Raw genomic sequence first — 19,651 nt, forward strand, 5'->3', positions numbered from 1 at the left:
GCATAATAATGCTTCAAGACTCAATGACCAATTCTCAAAAAATTTATAGAGCAAAATTAATAAAAAGACTTAAGTCATATACTTATTATTATGCAAATTTTCTTACTGGTTTAAAGGATATGAAAGTGTCTTAGCATTTCACCCACAACCCCTAACAGTCAAATCAAGATCCTGAGTAAGTAAAAAATTACTTTAATTTGTTCAAAACAGTATAATTAATTACACCAATCACTCTCTTCTCCATTTTTTTTGTTCAGTACTAGCTAACTGTGTGAATAGCTTAACAATAAGTACTAAGCAAAGACCTAATGCCTTGATGTGGGAGTAACCTCTGCTAATCTAGGCGAACTAACTCAATACTGTGCATGTGTTGACTGGTTTTGTGAACAGTGCATGCATTCTGGCTTACTCATGATAAGGATGTTGGGGAGAAGGATATGGGCAGTGGTCATCAAGTCATTTTGTTGTCAGTGCTCAATGGCAGGAAATACATAGGCTGAATGACCATCAGTACATACTTGGGTCTTCTTGCTAGTGAGGTGTGTAATCTGCTTCATGCAGATGTGTCATGACCAGTGTTGAGTGCATACATATTGCTTATTTACCATCTTTTTGCATTTTGGTTAGTGATGGGCTCTCTGCCACTTTGTTACGGTGGGAGTTGGGTTTCTTCAAATTTAAAATACGCCCATCATTTGTGTGATTCCCTTGATTTTGTTGCTTTGTTTCTGCTTTGCTCTGTAAATACTGTATTGAGCTGTTTTTGCCAGTACAAAATAAGGGACATTCAGTTTTCACATACTAACAGTCACTTTCAGTTCTCCGTTTCCGCCTCAGCTGTTCATAACAGCATACCATTTTTGCTTGCCTAGGATTTTTATCATTTCCATTTTTACTGTGATTCCCTCAATTGCGCTAGTGTTCAAGTATTTTGTTACTTTATCATGCCTCAGCACACTTTTGCAGGCAGTATGTTAATTCCTAAACATACCTCTATTAATGTTGCCAGTGGACATAAACCCCCTTCCTTTAGGGGCCAACAGTATTTCCCTCAGCAGACCTATCCATTGCATGTGTAAGCTGGACAGTGAATCAGTGGTTCCTATACGGTCAGCAACAATTGTTGAAATATGACAAATTTTTTCATTTGTATTTTCCATAGCTAACAAACCTTTGGTTTTAACAATAGGATATTCTCTTTGTGCCAGCTAGAAACTGGTTAGAAACAATCAAAGATTGTATACGAGGTGGAAGTTGGTCACTGACCAGGCATAGTACCCCGTGACACATCAGTCTTTCTTTGACAGCCTTGGAGAGTAGTTGCTTGCGATCTCCTTCCTAAGCTGGCTGCTTTGTTTGCCTGTGATTTCTTTGATTCAGTGTGTTTGTGTGTGTGCCTTGTGGATTATCATGGAGTCCTCCAATTCTTCTAGGCCTCATCAACACATATGCCCAAGCATTTGGGATTTCTGTGCTCCAGGTTTTTGGCTGCTACCATTACAGATCCCAATACTACATGAGGTAGGTGCCGATCTAATTTTGGTACCATCACTAATCTGTGCCCAGAATGTCATTCCTGGCCTGTGTCGCAGTGGAGGGCATTCTACATGAAGAGGGAGCATCATAGAGTATCTACTTGTCCTTCTTGGGAGGCGTTTTTGCTTGTCATTTGGACAGTTAAGCAACCCCTTCTTCCAGAAGCATTCCCTCTGTGTTGGTTGTACCGATGTCTCCTTCCTTTTCTTCCATTGATTCGTCATTGGAAGTATTGGGAGTTGCACAGGGTGAGAATATGTTTAATATAGCCCCCTCTCCCCCAGAATATAATGTCCTTTCCAGGAGGGAGGAGGATATGCCTTCTGCTTCCTTTAATTTATATATTTTGAATATAACAAGATGGCGGCTTTGGATGGCTTACTCTCGCATTTTTTGGCTGCTCGTCGCCCCCCCCTCCAGCCCCCTCAGTAGGCCAACCACCTCTAGGCCTACATTACTTTGGCTCTCGTGTGCTGCCTCCTAGCGGGACGCCTTTGTCAACGTCGAAGCTTAGAACATAAAATATACATGTGCACTGGGGCATTTCTCCATAAGAGATGCATTTGTAAAAAATGTGTTGTAATGTAAAACCATTATCTTCATTGATGGATTCGAGAGAGAGAGAGAGAGAGAGAGAGAGAGAGTCACTGCTTGGAATTGTTTTCAATTTATCATTTCATATTTTCTGATGCATTCACATATTTTCTGCACACATGCATACACATTCAGTTTAGTATCTATTCTGCTGTTGAGTGATGTTGGTGTCAAAGGTACAAATGCTCATTTTACTAAATGTGCTCCCCATAGAAAATGGGTGTACAGTACAGTAGACAGAAGAAAAGGTGAAGCAACATGTGCTGTGCAGATGTTCCATTTATCTTTTTTGTTCATCTTACATGCAGATGTTCCATTTATCTTTCTTGTTTGTCTTATTGTCCCAAGTACGTAGCATTCATATTATTCATACATGATTAAACACACAATAATAGTACCACAGTTTCTGAATTACTTGTGTAAGATAAGAGTAACACATACTTGACCAAGAACACATACCTAGGATATCAGGATGAAGTTCTCAAAGGTTTTGGGTGCTAAAGTGCAATAACTATTGGTCTATTTTAAGTAAAATAAATTTTTTGGTTTTATTTCCTACTGATTTTTTTGTCGTATTTCCTACTGAACTGTTATAATGTGCATTCTAAAGGTCTTACTGACAGCATTTGTTCCAAGACAACAAGCTAAGTAGACTGAAAGGTCAGCTTATGGTTTTGAGGTAGCCTAGCATGGGCTATTCATATGCCTATTCCATTAACTGCAATATGCAGTTTTCTGCATCCTCCTCTCGGTCTATTAGAAAACTTAACTAAAAGTGGCTGTAGTTAGACTTTCACATAGTAACTTCTCATTGGAGTTCCAAATCTCATGAAACAAGCTAGCTTCCTAACCCATGAGAATAAGGTTTCAATGTAAATTTTAAATTCTCACAATCCATGCCTATCATAATTTCTAGGTTACACTGTTATCAGAAGTGAATTTCTAGTCTGATATGCATACATTAAGTGAAACTTATAAATGCAATCATTCAGAGAACTAACCTTGACAGCCGGTGAGAGTGGTGGCAAGCTTTCTGAGCGATCATCCAATTCTCCTGAAACACCCAGTGTCGATAAAAGTTGGGTAATTGTACTAGGTTCAATTTGCTTTATTTTCCATTCTCTGTCCTGACTCCTTTGACGGTCTTTTGAACGCTTCTGCTCTTTGTACTGCTGGCGAGTTCTCTCTGGAGCTGAAAAATCGAAATCATATACTTTACACCAGTTACAAACCAAGCCTTGACTATTGATACAATACAAAAATATCTAAGTCTGCACATATACAATGAAGATAGTACTTGGTAGAAGATTGTAACTAATGGCCCATATGTTGAAAACAAGTTACTACACACAATACTCCTGTTTCTGCATTTTTCAAGTCATAATGTGAGTAAAAAAAAAAATGTAATGCAGTCCAAGTTTGAACATAATGTCATACTTTCTGAAATCCTCTCTAGGGTAATATGCTTCGTAAACAAAATAATAGCGAAAATACTTTTGTCTCAAGTGAAACATTTACCTGTATTAAGAGAGAACTGAGTATGTTTAAGTTAGTAAGGAATAATAACAAATGATAATCCAATCACTGAGGTAGGGGTATGAAGATCAATTACAATAAACTTGACTATTCAGTTAATCAGCTAATAAAATACTAGATATACACACTGTATCAGCTCCAATGCTTTGACAGGCTCAAGAAAATCTGACAGGCTATTTAACAAAAGAAAAAAATTGTCATTCATAGCTTCTCTCAAGCTCCATATAGTACTAGTATTTCTAAATCCAAGTCATAGTTTGGTAAAGGGAAAAAATCTATTAATGCTGGATACTTATTATGTATGGACTAATTTATGCTGGAAGATAGGATAAGGTCTCCAAACAATCACACCACAACTTATTAGAATTCTGTACTTATCAGCTACATTATTGTGATTAATCTTTATTTTGCTATCTTTTCTGACATAATGACATTTTAAATAAACCTCTTAACTGAATGTCAAATGTAAAGCTTAGGACTTAACGTAGAATTACCGTGTGCTTCCAATATATTGGCAATGTTTAAGTGTAGGCTATGCTATAGGGTTTTGTTACTTATAAAGATGCCATAACCCAAAAGCACTTGACAAGTTGAAGGATTACTGTTTTACAATACACTATAAAACTATTATGCAAAAATACCATTAATAAATACGTAAACACATCCAGAGCAAATAATATATAAAACGATGAAATCTAGTGACATTTTCATTGTCAGTTAAGGAATTATATGGTAACCCTAAATATTACTGAGCAGGTAAATTATATGGAATTCTTGGCAAAACACAGACACCAAGGAAGATATACAATGACAATAAAAATTTTACAACTTAACTGTAATTACCTAAATATTAAATTACAAGTAGAATGATGTCTAAATCATCTCAGTGGAAAATTAGTAACTTAAGAAAAGGAGTGATATATGTACCTCTAAAACTGAAATTGCACATGAAAGCAATATTGACAGAATAATGACTAACCATACTGAGTGGAGCACAGGCTTCAATGTTAGGAAAAGGTAGCTTTCTCTTGCTCATAACTACCAATAGTACTGAACCACTGACAAATTCATAAACTATGAATGGCCTACTTTTCCAACTGTAGCAGATATAAACCATGTAGTACATATTTGAACATTCCTGAGGTTAGGTTCCAGAACCTGTCACGGATCAGGAGGAATTGTGAATGTTGGTACGAGTCATAAAAATGCTAATATATGCTTATTTCTAGAGTCTAAACCCTAAATATAACCCAAATCATGCTCCCTACGCACTTTAATTTAATTTAAAACTTAGCTTAATATATTTCCCTTAAAAAAAAGAAATCAATGGTTGACATAAAAATAGAGTAGTACAGTATAAGCTAATAGGTATTTGCCACACTAGCGCATTTACAGTACAGTAAACTAACATTACCACTATACTAATTCATTTGCTGTCATTTTCTTTTGCACCCACAGTAGGGTGGAATCAAGAAAATGAATGGGACTGCAATCTTAATGACTGACGTTTTCTTTATCATTGACAAGAGGGTAAAATAGTTAAATTTCATATGTCACAGACACCATATAATGAAGGTAAAACTCAATAAAATAAAGTGCACATGTATGGGAGAGAGAGAGAGAGAGAGAGAGAGAGAGAGAGAGAGAGAGAGAGAGAGAGAGAGAGAGAGAGAGAGAGAGAGAGAGAGAGAGAGAGAGAGAGAGAAATTCACAGATGTGAAAAGATTGCAATGTAAATTAGTTAGGTTCCAATGAAAATTTTGCAAATCTGTAAACTTACAATTCCAGAAACATAAATACACAAGATATGACTGTAATACTTATTACATATTACAATATGTTTACAGGCAGTCCCTAGTTATTGGCGGGGGTTCCATTCCGACGACACGATGATAAGCGAAAATCGCCACGTTTTGGCATTTATCATCGCCAATAACTGGACGTTGGCGCTTCTGTTAGGTTTGTGTCGACAAACCTAACAGATAAACCGGATTGCCGATAACCTGAGACTGCCTATATACTGTTTTTATACTGTGTAAAAATACATACTACTTGGAATTTAATCCCCATACTCTACCCTACATCCATAATTCCTAAAAAAAAAAAAGCTTTACTTCCTTGCTACATTACATATCTTCCATTTCATAAGATAAAAAAAATCTACTTAAACTATGAACAACCAGCATCTCGTCAAAAGCAAAGGGGAATATTATGAAACTAAGTACTTCAAACAGATTGCATTTATCATATTTCAAAATTGTCTAACTTACAATTGCACATACTAATGGATCCTCGTAACAGAACTGAAAGAAAATTAAAACTAACTTTAACAGCAAACACTAGTAAACACAAGAAAACTTTGGAAAACAATGATAAATGCAGAGCTTTTAATAAAAAAATAAGACTGGATATGTGTAACAAAACAATCCTCAATCAGAAATGGATGTGTTCTATAGATACAAATAAACTTGGTGCAAAAAATCTGTACTCTTCCCAGTGAAAAGCAGCCAAGAGTAGATTTTCTACAATATACGTTGAAATTTTCTACAAGGGAAAACAAAAATATCTTGATTAATTATACAATTGACATTCATCTTTCAATGCTAAATATTCAAGCCTTATCATCAATCAAAATAGTACATGCACAGCACCTAACAGATCCAGTCAACTGCATACACTTCAATTCTTTTTTAAACAAAATATGCAAGATGACAGTGACGTTATAGTCAAATTTTGGAAGCTTGATCCAATGGCAAGCAATTCACAGTATAAATGCATAATTACCTTCACTGAAAAATATGTTTGTAACACTACGTTATTTTATGAAGTACAACACTGTACTGCACTGAATGAATATCAATAAAAAGGTGGCAAAAGGCAATCTCTGAAATTCTAGGTCTTGGGAATGTATTTTACTGCTGCTGTGTGCAGGGTGCTTTAAGTAGATTAATGATATAATTGAAATTCTTAAATTTATGTGCCTCCCCTTTGATTTCACAGGCCAACCATCACTGATATTCATAATTAAGGATATGTGGTTATGCCAGTTATCCACTGTCCTCCAATCACAATCAACGTAGCAATTAGCACTACGTAATAATAAAAAGATTAAAATATGGCAGAGTGAATGGCTGAATGTGAAAATGTGTAGGCTATTGCTTATATCTACATTGTGGCGGGATCACAAAAACAAGTAACCTCCCACATAAACTTAACCTGTCTGGCTATCAAACCCACCCTCAATCACACTTTCCACTTAACACTAAAAAACGCAGCAGGACAACTGCCCCAATACCTACATACAGAACAAAAAACACAAACAGGTACTCACCGCTGGCTTCTGATACCTAGGACTAGGCTGTGCTGTCGTCCACTGGATATAGGCTATAGGCTAGCCAACACACAACCACCGCCGACAACCAAACACAAATCAACCACCCGGACCCACAACCCCACAAAAACTCAATAACCCAACGACTAAATGCAGATGAACACCAACCGCCTGAAAAAAACACGACAACCACACGACTTACAGCAGTACAACAACCCGCCAAAACCAACCCTGCCCCAACCACCACTACAGACACCGAAAATGCACCACCAACCTTCTTAACCTCACCACAACCAGACAGACACACGCACACAACAACTTCACAACCCCAAAATCTATCAAATAACACCCAAACAACGACACACCAAAGGAAAACTGCTGCCAAAACCAACACTGACTTGACCAGACGCCTCACTGTTTACAACTCTCGTAACAGACTTCCATTGACTACCTACAGAGCGCCACAACAGACATGCTTCCGACCGCCATCTAACCACTCCCATTCATTCTTCCACCAATATCTCTCTCTCTCTCTCTCTCTCTCACACAACCTTTGTAGATGTTGTCAAATATAAACTAAAATTACTCCTCCATATTACCTCCCCCATTACATTTGACAACATCTCCTTACACTCACAACATCCACACTAAATTGCCTTTCGCAACACCCAAGGATGCTCAGATGCAGGTCCCCTGGATCTTGTTTGAGGACCATCATACACTCTTTCAGTTACATTGCCATTCACTTCTTCCAAACCCACTTTCTTTCAAACTCCCATTATCTCCCTCACTACCATCCTCCCAAATTCCATTCACTACTTCACCGATGTCTTCCAACTCTGGTTCCAACATCTCCCCTATTTCGGCCACCAAGCACTCGTTCATCCATACTTCTGTCAAACTCCTGCAAAGACTTATCCATCCTATCAACCACCTCCTCACTATTCAGTTTCCTTCTCACTGAAGTCTTACTTGTCCCTGTCAACTCAAACCCACATACACCACAAGTATCATTCATTCCCCCAAAGTCATCCGTAGCACACGCTTTATCAACCGTTTGCACCCTACCACCAACCCCTTTACCATGCCGTTCACGCTTTTCCCTTCCACTTCCTCTCTCCACACTCTTCTGTTTTCTTCCATACTCAACCAACACCAACTGTCGATCTCCCAGACCAATTTGTTCACCAACAGTCGGCTCATACTTATTCACCCTCAACCACTCACTCATCGCATTCTCCCGAACATAGTGTGGTACTTCCCTCACTTACGGAGCTGGTTATGGTGTGCCCTAACCTCATCCAGTCCCCCACCTACTCGCAATTTCCCAAACATAACTCAATCCACTCGGTCCCACTTCCAAAATCTCAAAGGCCCTTCAAATTTCTTCGGGTTACTTTATTCACATTCATTCTTCCCATCTCAACCACCTCTTTCAACACCTTATCCCCAATCTTAAAACTCTCAAACCACCTTCACTCGCTTTCTTCCACAAATCCCGATCACCTTCTGACAGACCCAACCGCGGTCTGACAATCCTTTCAAAATTCAACACATATTTACAAGGAGACATACCTATACTCTTCTGCAGTGTGGCATTATATACCCAAACTGCACGTCCTACATACATATCCCAATCCTTGTCGCTCTTACTCATCATTCGCAAAATCTCAGTCATCGTCCTAACAGTCCTTTCAGCCAACCCATTCGCACTGGGCATATACGGAGTAGAATACACATGCACAATACCCCATTCCTTCAACATTTCTTCAAATTCCCATCCCACAAACTCAGGTCCATTATCACTCAACATTTTTGCCGGCTTACACACACACATGGGCAACATCACTTGACCCACCATTCGTGCAACAGTTTCACTCCTCTTATCTTTGATGGGAACCACATAAGCAAATTTACTCATGTGATCCACCATCACAATCATCCCCACGTGTCCTCTCGCAGTCCTGGGCAAAGAAACACAATCAATCACAAGCATTTCAAACGGCTCTTTCATCTGCAATCGCAACACAGGTGGACTTGCATGCACACTCTGATACTTTCCCCTCTGACAGTCTTCACACGTGACAGCCCACATCCACAAATCTTACTCAACCCAGGAGCATACAATCTCTCTCTCATGGCATTCCCACAACTTATTTTTTACCCATATGCCCAAACCGATCATGCACCAACAAACACATACTCACAGCTGACTCAACAGAAAACACTGGCACTACACTTCCTTGTCATACACCCCTTTTTCCTGATGCAAAAAGTACACTATGTTTTTGCACACCACAAAAACGTTTAGCAACCCTCTTATATACATCCAACTCACATGGCCAGTCTTCCACACGCACTCCTCCCAAAACACATTGTCGCAACACACTTATCTCCAGGCACTTATTTGCATTTCCTCAATCTCTTCCTCACTCAACAGATCATTCTCACTCCTAGCAATATCAATCATACCCACAAAGTTTGCTACAACACATTACCATCTTGAATCCTAGCTACTCGCCTGCCCCCCTTTCTAAGAATTCCATTTCCTACATCTACGTCTATATCGTGGATCCTCAAAAAATCTATCCCTAATAAAATACAAGATGGCATATCATTTTCTCCTATAACTATAAAGTTATGCATTACCTCAAGATCTCCCAACCTAACCTTTAACCGTACCTCTTCCCATACTAAAACACTTCTTGTCCTAACCCATGTATTCTCACACTTGTAGACTGCCTTTTTCACTTCCCAATCACATCTCTCAAGTTCACTCACCACTGACCCACTCACCAAGGAAACTTGTGCCCTGTGTCAACCAAACTACAATACTCACTATCATTTACTTGGACAAACGTCACCATTTTCCCTCGAGTCCCATGCATACACACATTCACTACCACGTTCACCTGGTTATCCACATCACAATCCTCCTCATCACATTCATCCTCAGCTAACTCCCCATTTCCACAATTCTGACTCAGATCCCCTTCACAGTCCTTTTTTGTAACCAACCAATTACAACCACGTTCCCCGCACTGAATCATCAAAACCCCACGTTCATTACCAGTACTCACCCTTCCTCGATATTCAACCGGTCTGTCCCATCCAAAATACAACAACACTTTTATTCCAAACAACTCAGCTACTGCTGACAACAATTCATACAACACTTCTCCCTGCCCACCTTGTTCCTCCGCACATGCCACTTCCTTCTGCACATCACTCATCAACTTCACTCGCAACTCATTCACACTACCGGGTACCTCTTCAACCAGACCCTTACCTTCCAAGTTTTTCAATGCTGAAAACAAACATTCACACATTCTGTCATTCCCTTCAAACCTCTCTTTTACAACCAACCCCTCAGGTACCATATTCGGATCCCAGTCACTTTTCACAACACCACTGTCCTTACCATGCATCCTAGACATCGTATCAGCAATCACATTTTTACTCCCCGGCACATATTCTAAGCTAAAATCAAACTCACTCAAATCCTCAATTGTCCTCGCAATCCTAGCATTCACACTTTCCTTCTTGATCATATAAACTAACGGCCGATGATCTGTCCTTATGACAAATTTTACCCCATACAAAAACACTTTCAACGCTTTCACACAAAACCTTATTGCCGCAAGCTCCTTCTCAACCACCGAATACTTAAGCTCTGCTTTATTAAAAGCTTTACTCACATACGCAATCACTCTCAATTGTCCCTCCCCATTCACCTCTTGCATCTGCACCAAGCATCCTCCCATACTAAACTTACTAGCATCAGCATACAACTCAAGCTTACTGGCATCCTCACTGTAGTCCGGAAAAGCCAAGGTGACGTCCCTAGCAGCCTCCTCTTTCAATCTCTCAAATGCTCCCACCATTCGCTCATCCACCTCAGCTTAGTACAATTTTTCTTCCCGGTCCATTCAGTCAACGGCTTCCCTATACCCGAACAATCCCTAACGAACTTCCTCCCGAACTCAATCAAACCCAAAAAACCCTTTAACTCCCGCACGGTCCGGGGACGTGGAAACTCCTTTACTTTTTCCACAAACTTTTCACTCTTCCTTACACCACTCGCACTCACCTTATGACCAAGAAATTCCACTTCCCCAGCCAACCACGTACACTTCTCCAGCTTCACTTTCACTCCAACCTCTTCCAACCGTTCTAACACCTTCTCAAGCAGTTCCACATTCTCCTCAACAGTCTCACTTGCAATCAAAACGTCATCTATAAACACAGTCACCTTCCTTCTATCAAAACCAGCCAAAACTACATTCATCGCCCTCTGGAAGGCAGCAGGCGCATTAGCCAATCCAAAGCTTAACCTCTTGAATTGATAGTGGCAGCTACCACTCGAAAAAGCCGTAACATGCCTGCTCCCTTCCTCAAGAGGCATCTGGTAATAGCCCCTTACCAAATCCAATTTTGTGAACACTCTCATCCCATGCATCTTATACACACAATCAGACACCACATTCATCGGGAATCGCTCCTTCACAGTCACTTCATTCACCTTCCTGTAATCCACACACATCCTCAAACTCCCATCCGTCTTGCGTACTGGGACTATGGGACTATTCCAAGCACTCTCGCTCCTCTCGATCACTCCCACTCTCTCAAGTTCCTCACACTGTTCCTCAATCTCTCGGGCAATAGGCGCAGAAAAGTGTCGGGACGCTGATATATGGGGGTATCGTCATTTCAAAACGAACTAGCTTGAACTCTTGGGATCTTAGCTCCCCTGAAAATCCACCTCATCACCCCGACTCAACGCACCCCGCCTATCCCACAACATCTGCATCAACCGCTCCCTCTCGTCATCACAAATTTTCATTTTCATCCACCCCAATTCTTTCTCTCAACTCATCATACTTCCACTCATCACTTTCTTTCATGCTACCTGTCATCACCTGCCGCACCCTAACATATCTTTCGTCGTCCACATCCACCAACGTATACAACAACCCCACACAATCACCCTCACGTATACCCCGCACTCGCTTTTTCCTAACACTCGGCAATGAGGCCACAAAAACCCGAGGATTCTCCATATCCAAAATCCCGTCGTACACATGCACACTCGCTCTTACCAACTTGTTCGCATCCACACCCTCAACCACATATGCACACTTGTCACCTTTGACAATCCCAAGACTATCGGGCCACGCAACTTTCACACTAACAACTTCTCCAACTTCTCGCGGCACTTTTACACTCTCTTTCGCAACCAACGGCACTCCCTTCCATATTTTACTGCTTACTCCTCCATCCCCATCCAAGTACAACTCTCCATGTACATTCCCCTTCCTATGCAACTCAATCATATTCCTGCTCGGATGGACCACCATCCCACACTTCTTCAGGAACCTGTATCCTAACAACATATCATACTTATCACTCCTTCCCTCGATCACACAAAAGTCACCTTCATTCATCACTACCCCTTCGATTTCTACATTTTCACGCAACATTCCCACCACAGGCATACCCAAATTTCCTATTCCTCGTACCTCCCCTTTACATTTCCTAATTTCACACTCACTCCGCAACTTGTCACATCCATTTTTAAAAAGAACACTGACACTGCACCCAGTATCAATCAAAGCAACCAAACACACCCCTTTGCACCTCACTTTTACACTCATACATTCATGAGCTCTTCCTCCAAACCCTTTTTCATGCAACAATCCTTCACGCACATGCATCACTCTTACTGACCGCACACCAGAGGACCCACCCAACTGAATCCCCTTTGTACCTAGTTTCCCGAACTCCCAACCTGACTCATCCTCTTTCGCCTACACACACTCGCCACATGACCTTCCATTCCACATTCAACACATTTTGCCCGCTGTTCCTTACACATCCTAGCATAATGCCCATTCTTCCCGCAATTACCCGCAAACCTCAGTCACACGAGTACCTCGACATCCACTTGCTATATGCCCTACTTGCCCACACCTGTAACACTTAACATCCCTATCTTTCTTACCAATCGCTCACCAAATGCCCTGTTTGCCCACACCCGAAGCAAGCTCCCAACGCCCACCGACATTCATTCTTCCTGTGCCCTAGCTTTCCACATCTGTAACATTGCTGCTCTCGTTCACGACTAACCGACCCTAATCTTCCAACGCTTGCACTCCGATCTCTCTTAGGGCTAACCATACTTACGTTACTGGCTCTAACGCTCCTATCAACCATTCGCTCTGCCATTCGCCTTGGCCCTTCCAAAACTGCCTCCCTATAGCTCTTAAACTCTGGTATAACATCAGCCACTTCAGTCCTAATACTAACACTTCTACTCTCTTTCATACACCTATCCAACTCATAATCCTCTACTATTTCCAAAATGTCGTTCCACGACAACCTTTCATTCGTCCATCGCATTTTCTCCTTACGTTTCAGATTTACAAACTCATACACACTCTCAGGCACAGTCGCCAACAACTTCCTCACTAACTCTTTACACTCATTTATCCCTTCGTCCCCAAACTTTTTCCTGGCCAATGTTTCCAACCTGCACACATACATCGACAACGACTCACCAACATTCATTCTTACCTCATCAAAACCATGTTTTCTCCTATATCTAACACTACTCCTTATCCTCTTCGCCTGTCCACAATCCTGGCTTTCACACTCTCATACGGCACATTCCTACTCATCATTACCCCATACATATTCAACAAAAATCCCGTCAAAAAGCCACCCAACTCTCTTGCCCAGACTCTCTTATTATCCCCATACTTTGCCTCACAATACCTCTCATATTCCTTAAAAAAATCCCCTATGTCCCTACTACCATATTCCTCGTATTGTGCACATCTAGGTATCTCTCTCATATATACAGCCTTTCGTACTTCCCGCTCACTCTCACTTTCGCTACTACCATTCTGATCCCTCTTAACCTCGTCCGAATATAGGGAATCAACTTCCATACTAACATCCATGCTCCTCATTACGCTCTTCTTACCCTTCTTTCTACCCACCTGTTTCCACTCACCGCTATCCAAATCACTCTCAGCCCTTTCCCCAATGTATTCAGCCCTAGTCTCATCCTGTCCTCGTCATCCTTCCTAACCTTCTTTCCCTTAATCGTCTTCTTTTCCTCAGCCCCCTTCTTATTCTTGTCCTCAGGTTTATCCTTATCCTGTCTCTTTCCCTTCTTTCCTTTACCTATCACAAACAAGTCACCTTCGTCACTCGTAGTTTCATCCCCTCGCTCTTCCACTGTCTTTACCACTTCTGACCTATCACAAGACCTAGTAGGCCTACCCCCTACAGCTCCCTCTCCCATGAACCCCTTCATCATCTCCTGCACTGCATTCATCATCCCTAAGAATTTTTCATCCATTTTCTCAACCATTCTTTCTTCTGCTCCTTTCACTTCTTCTTTCATTTCCACTTTTGCACTCCTTAGCATTCCTCTCATTTCCTCTAACTCGCTCTTCAGCTCCTCACACTCTACCCTTAACCTCTCATTATCCACTTCTAATTGTCCTCTTACTTCCCTCTCCAACCTCAACTCCTCCTTCAGCCTCTCCACCTCACTCATCCTTCCATCTCAAACTTTCTCACCACTCATACACACTAGCCTAGACCAATTGTCCTGCAGCTGCCACACCAACAGTCCCTGTTCGGGCGCCAAAAAATAATGTGGCGGGATCACAAAAACAAGTAACCTCCCCACATAAACTTAACCTGTCTGGCTATCAAACCCACCCTCAATCACACTTTCCACTTAACACTAAAAAACACAGCAGGACAACTGCCCCAATACCTACATACAGAACAAAAAACACAAACAGGTACTCACCGCTGGCTTCTGATACCTAGGACTAGGCTGTGCTGTCGTCCACTGGATATAGGCTATAGGCTAGCCAACACACAACCACCGCCGACAACCAAACACAAATCAACCACCCGGACCACAACCCCACAAAAACTCAATAACCCAACGACTAAATGCAGATGAACACCAACCGCCTGAAAAAACACGACAACCACACGACTTACAGCAGTACAACAACCCGCCAAAACCAACCCTGCCCCAACCACCACTAACAGACACCGAAAATGCACCACCAACCTTCTTAACCTCACCACAACCAGACAGACACACGCACAACAACTTCACAACCCCAAAATCTATCAAATAACACCCAAACAACGACACACCAAAGGAAAAACTGCTGCCAAAACCAACACTGACTTGACCAGACGCCTCACTGTTTACAACTCTCGTAACAGACTTCCATTGACTACCTATACGAGCGCCACAACAGACATGCTTCCGACCGCCATCTAACCACTCCCATTCATTCTTCCACCAATATCTCTCTCTCTCTCTCTCTCTCTCTCACACAACCTTTGTAGATGTTGTCAAATATAAACTAAAATTACTCCTCCATAACATATATCCTCATTCTGTATCAATAAAACTATAAGAACGGCATTTGCATTAAATAAAATATCTCTCGATAATGAGTGTCTACAATTCATGTTTCCCAACAGAAGAGAGAGTTCAGGAAGTTGTTGAATCAACTCAACCACATTATCACAAGAGACATTGTCACCTCAAGATAAATAAAGGGAGCATACTGTGTATTTTCTAAAGAGAACAATATAACATTGTAAAATATTGCGTCAGAACATTTGATTTTATTAGCAAAATGGCGTTTGTTCGTAAAAGGCTGGCCTTTTGTTTCTGCTTAGCTTACTGTGTTGCATTGAGTATGCCAGGTGGCTTATATGCAAAATGGTTGTTCAGTGAGTAAAGAATTGCCTGTATTCATTTGTTTCTTTGATGTTGGCCTGTTTATTGAATCAGATAATTTAGTCGGGCAAATATTTCAAGTTCTGAGTTTTCCCACCTTTGCGCAAGAGCAGTGCATCAGATTTTGGCGGACTCTTCAGTTGGGACCTCGCTGCTGTGCCATGCTGTTTTGATGAAATGTTGCTTTAGGCTAGTATTAGGAAATTCATTCCCAGTGGTATTTCCAATTAAGGAGCCACTGCCGCTAAGTCCTGTGTAGTGTACATTCACCAAGCAGCTACCTGGTGTACATTCACCAAGCAGCTACCTAACCCACCACCCTATTCCTTTGTTGTACTAGACCAGGGCATAGCCTTATTGTCGGTAGGTCAACCATTGTTCATTTGCGTTTATCTAATGTGCTATAGTGTGCCATTAGTAAGTCGTACTAGTTAATATGGCCAAATAACATGTAGCTAATTTTAATGTTGTGTTCTGTTGTAGGCTACTGAAGAAACCTGTGTTGAAGGCTATAGGCGTGGTGTAGTGTCAAAGCTAATGGTTCCTGAGTTGCAGGAGATACAGTGTAAGGTTCTGGCTATTTATTTATGTATATTCATTGTGAACCATATTTGTATAGCCTTGCAATTTATTTATAATTCTGAATTGTGTAGCCTACCATTGGGCTAGGTTCTATTTTCCTTTCCATTTTAATATGATTGTGTTCTGTTGTAAGCTACTGAAGAAACCTGTGTTGAAGGCTATAGGTGTGGTGTAATGTGTCAAAGCTAATGGTTTCTGAGTTGCAGGAGATACAGTGTAAGGTTCTGGCTATTTATTTATATAAATTCATTGTGAACAATATTTGTATAGCCTTGCAATTTATAATTCTGAATTGCATAGCCAACCATTGGGCTAGGTTCTATTTTTTCTTGTTATTTATAATTTGAATTGCATAGCCTACCATTGGGCTATGTTCTATTTTTCTTGTTTAGTATTACAGGAATTTCCTGATTTGTGCATATTATATCACAGTACTTTAATAATGTTTGTGTTGCTGATTGAATTATTGTTCCTTTCAGCATGAATGGCTTGTTAATGGCTCATTAATGGTTGTAGAATAAAACCCTACAGCGAGAAGAGCTTATTCCTGCTAACCTCCCCAGCAATTTAGGAGCTAGGATAGCATTGTGTCCCCAGTGCTATATCAGTTTGTGGAATTGTTCAGATTTCGAACTGAGCAGGCTGATAAATTCTACAAACATACTATTACAACTGTAAGGATGGAAAAGTCCAAAAATTCAGTGAATTTATCTGCATCCTTAAATAATGAATCTCCTAAAAAGGAGTCAGCTGGGATTTCTGTTCACTGATGAGAAGGCCAAAGTCCTGGGCCATAAGAAGGGTTCTCTGAAGGTCCTCCATACACTGCTCTCTCGATTGGGACTGTTGTCTCCATCTTGAACTTTGTCTTTTGGGGAAAGACATTCAGGGTGCTGACATCCAGGATGGGCCTCCAGCCTCCTGATGACTTGGGAACTACAAACAGCCAGTTGACCAACAGCTGCAGCACCTGAGAAACAGTAGCATGAGCCTGGATAAGAGAAGTCAACTGTGCAGAAGGCTCTTGGCACTGCCCTGAAGAAACTCCAACCAAAGAGAATATGTTGAGACTATGATTGATGAAGCACAAGCTGTCAAAGTTGGATGTGCAGGCACCAATGGGTGCTTTGAAAGTACTGGATACTCAGGTGTTACAGGGCACTCAATCATCCAACGGCACTTGGTTTGGACACTAATGAATACAAAGACACCTGGGCGCTCGGGAGCTAACAGGCACACACCAGCTATTGGAAGCTTGGGTGCTATTGAACAGTTGGGAGCTACTAGGTGCTCGACTTCAAAAGGAAATTCAGATACTGCTGGGAGCCGGGCACTTGTCGATGCTCCAGAGAAGAAATCCTGAAGGATGAGGAGCAAATGCAGATTCTCTGGCAAAAGGTGGTCCAAAGAAATATGCTCCAGACTGTCCCAGTGACTACATGAAGGGCACACAGGATCCTTATATCTTCTTACATAGCACTGGAGGAGAGTGTGACACATCCACCACACACCTTTTCAGTGGATGTGATCTGTCTGCGATGAGCCATTGACACCTGGGGCTTGACTCCTCAGAAATTGACAGACAATGCATATCCACAAAGAAACCTTTTCACTGGCTCTTGGTTGCAACCTGAGATTTGTCAACAGGCTGAACCGAGAGGCGACTACGTACGGACAGACCTCACCAACCTCCCTTGGGCTACCGGTATGACCCCTCCCAGGTTTTGGGGTCTGCCAGGGATCTGTGCCTAGGAGAATCAGCAGAACAAGCAGCCACCTTCTCCACCATCACTTCAGTAGTACTATGCACTGCAGTGGCTCCCAGGTTTGACGTTTCACATTTCTGCAGTCCACTTTGTCGCCGATTTTTGTGGAATACATTATCTACTTTTCCATGGGGAACTTTCACTAATTTGTAGATTTATTTATGGGCAATATCTCAAAAATTATCACCAATTCACTTTTTTTCACAGAGCAATGCTGTGTACAGCGTTCTGCAGTATTTGCAGGGGATGGGTACCAGACCCCCGCGAATAGCTAGAACCCGCAAATAGTTGAAATCCCTATAAAAACGCTTAAAACTGTGTACGGTGGGGGCCCCGTATTCGCGGACTCTCGCATTTGCGGATTTCTCTATGGAACATACGTCCCCATTATTCGCAGGAAATTCGCCTATTCGCAGTATTTTTCTATGAGAAATATCCACAAATTCCTGGGTTTTAATAATTTTTATCACAAAATGCACTTTTTGTGATAAAACTATTAAAAAACCAGGTATAAAAGTTTTTAGTGGGGTTTTCTTGAGTATTAACTAACAAAATAGGTCATTCTAAGCATTTTTATAGGGGCTCCAATTATTTGCGGTTTCTAACTATTTGTGAGGGGGGGTGGGGGGTCTGGTATGCATCCCCCACTTTATTTTGTTAGTTAAAACTCAAGGAAAACCCACTAAAATGTTTATACCTGGTTTTTTTAATAGTTATACCACAAAAAGTGCATTTTATAATGCAATTGATAAAAAAAAACCAGGAATCTGTGGAAGTTTCTCATAGAAAAATACTGCAAATATGGGAATTTTCAGAAAATAATGGGGGTATATGTTCCAGAGCAAAATTTTGTAGCCTGGCTTTTAAGGGTTAACATATTGATGAATATAATCAAATAATTGTATACTAATGAAATTAAGTTCTAGTCAACAAAGTCTATAAAGGCACCATTATGCCATGACCAATGAAATCAGCACTGCTATGACAAAACAGGTTTTCTTCCAGAAAAAAATATTCATGAGCATCTTCTCACTAATTTCTTAACAAAAACCTCATCCTTTCTAGACAAGAAAATTTTACAATTACTTTCCCATCAAAACTTCACTAAAATCATTGCAAAAAAGATAACTAAATAAATAGTATTATCTATGAAAAAAGAATTATTCCATCCACAAAAAGTAAGAAATATGCCTGACAAGGGCAATATCCTGAGAAAAAAGAATTTCTTACATGATTCTCTGATGGTTTCCTCCGATAATCCTGGAAGGGAGAGAAATCTCTCAGAGGTATTACGCCTTTTAAGAGTTGCTTTGATAGTCTTTGCTGCTTCCTTTGCCTGCAAACTGAAATCAAATAAGAAATAAAAAACTGAGATTTTAAGGTACGTCTTACTGCACAAAATAAATCTAAAAAAAAATTGTCATTACAAGTAAAGTACACACATCTTGGCTATGATTAAAAATTGTGGGATATTGGTGGATTTTGAATTTTTGGTTCAATAAGTACTGTATTGGTGCA

At 40.8% G+C, this 19,651-nt stretch overlaps 1 protein-coding gene across 1 annotated transcript in view; it reads right to left on the reverse strand.

The window, feature by feature from the left end:
• LOC135205441 (mitogen-activated protein kinase kinase kinase 4-like) overlaps positions 1-19,651 on the reverse strand; it is a 95,572-nt gene that overhangs the window by 37,436 nt on the left and 38,485 nt on the right. Inside the window, exons 3-5 of the mRNA XM_064236030.1 lie at positions 19,364-19,476; positions 5,937-5,969; positions 3,132-3,322 (exon numbers count right to left, since the gene is read on the reverse strand). Of these exons, the coding sequence (XP_064092100.1) occupies positions 3,132-3,322; positions 5,937-5,969; positions 19,364-19,476 (337 nt within the window). The remainder of the gene's footprint in view (positions 1-3,131; positions 3,323-5,936; positions 5,970-19,363; positions 19,477-19,651) is intronic.

This window comes from Macrobrachium nipponense, chromosome 24 (genome assembly GCF_015104395.2).
Source record: "Macrobrachium nipponense isolate FS-2020 chromosome 24, ASM1510439v2, whole genome shotgun sequence".
Taxonomy (NCBI): Eukaryota; Metazoa; Arthropoda; class Malacostraca; order Decapoda; family Palaemonidae; genus Macrobrachium; species Macrobrachium nipponense.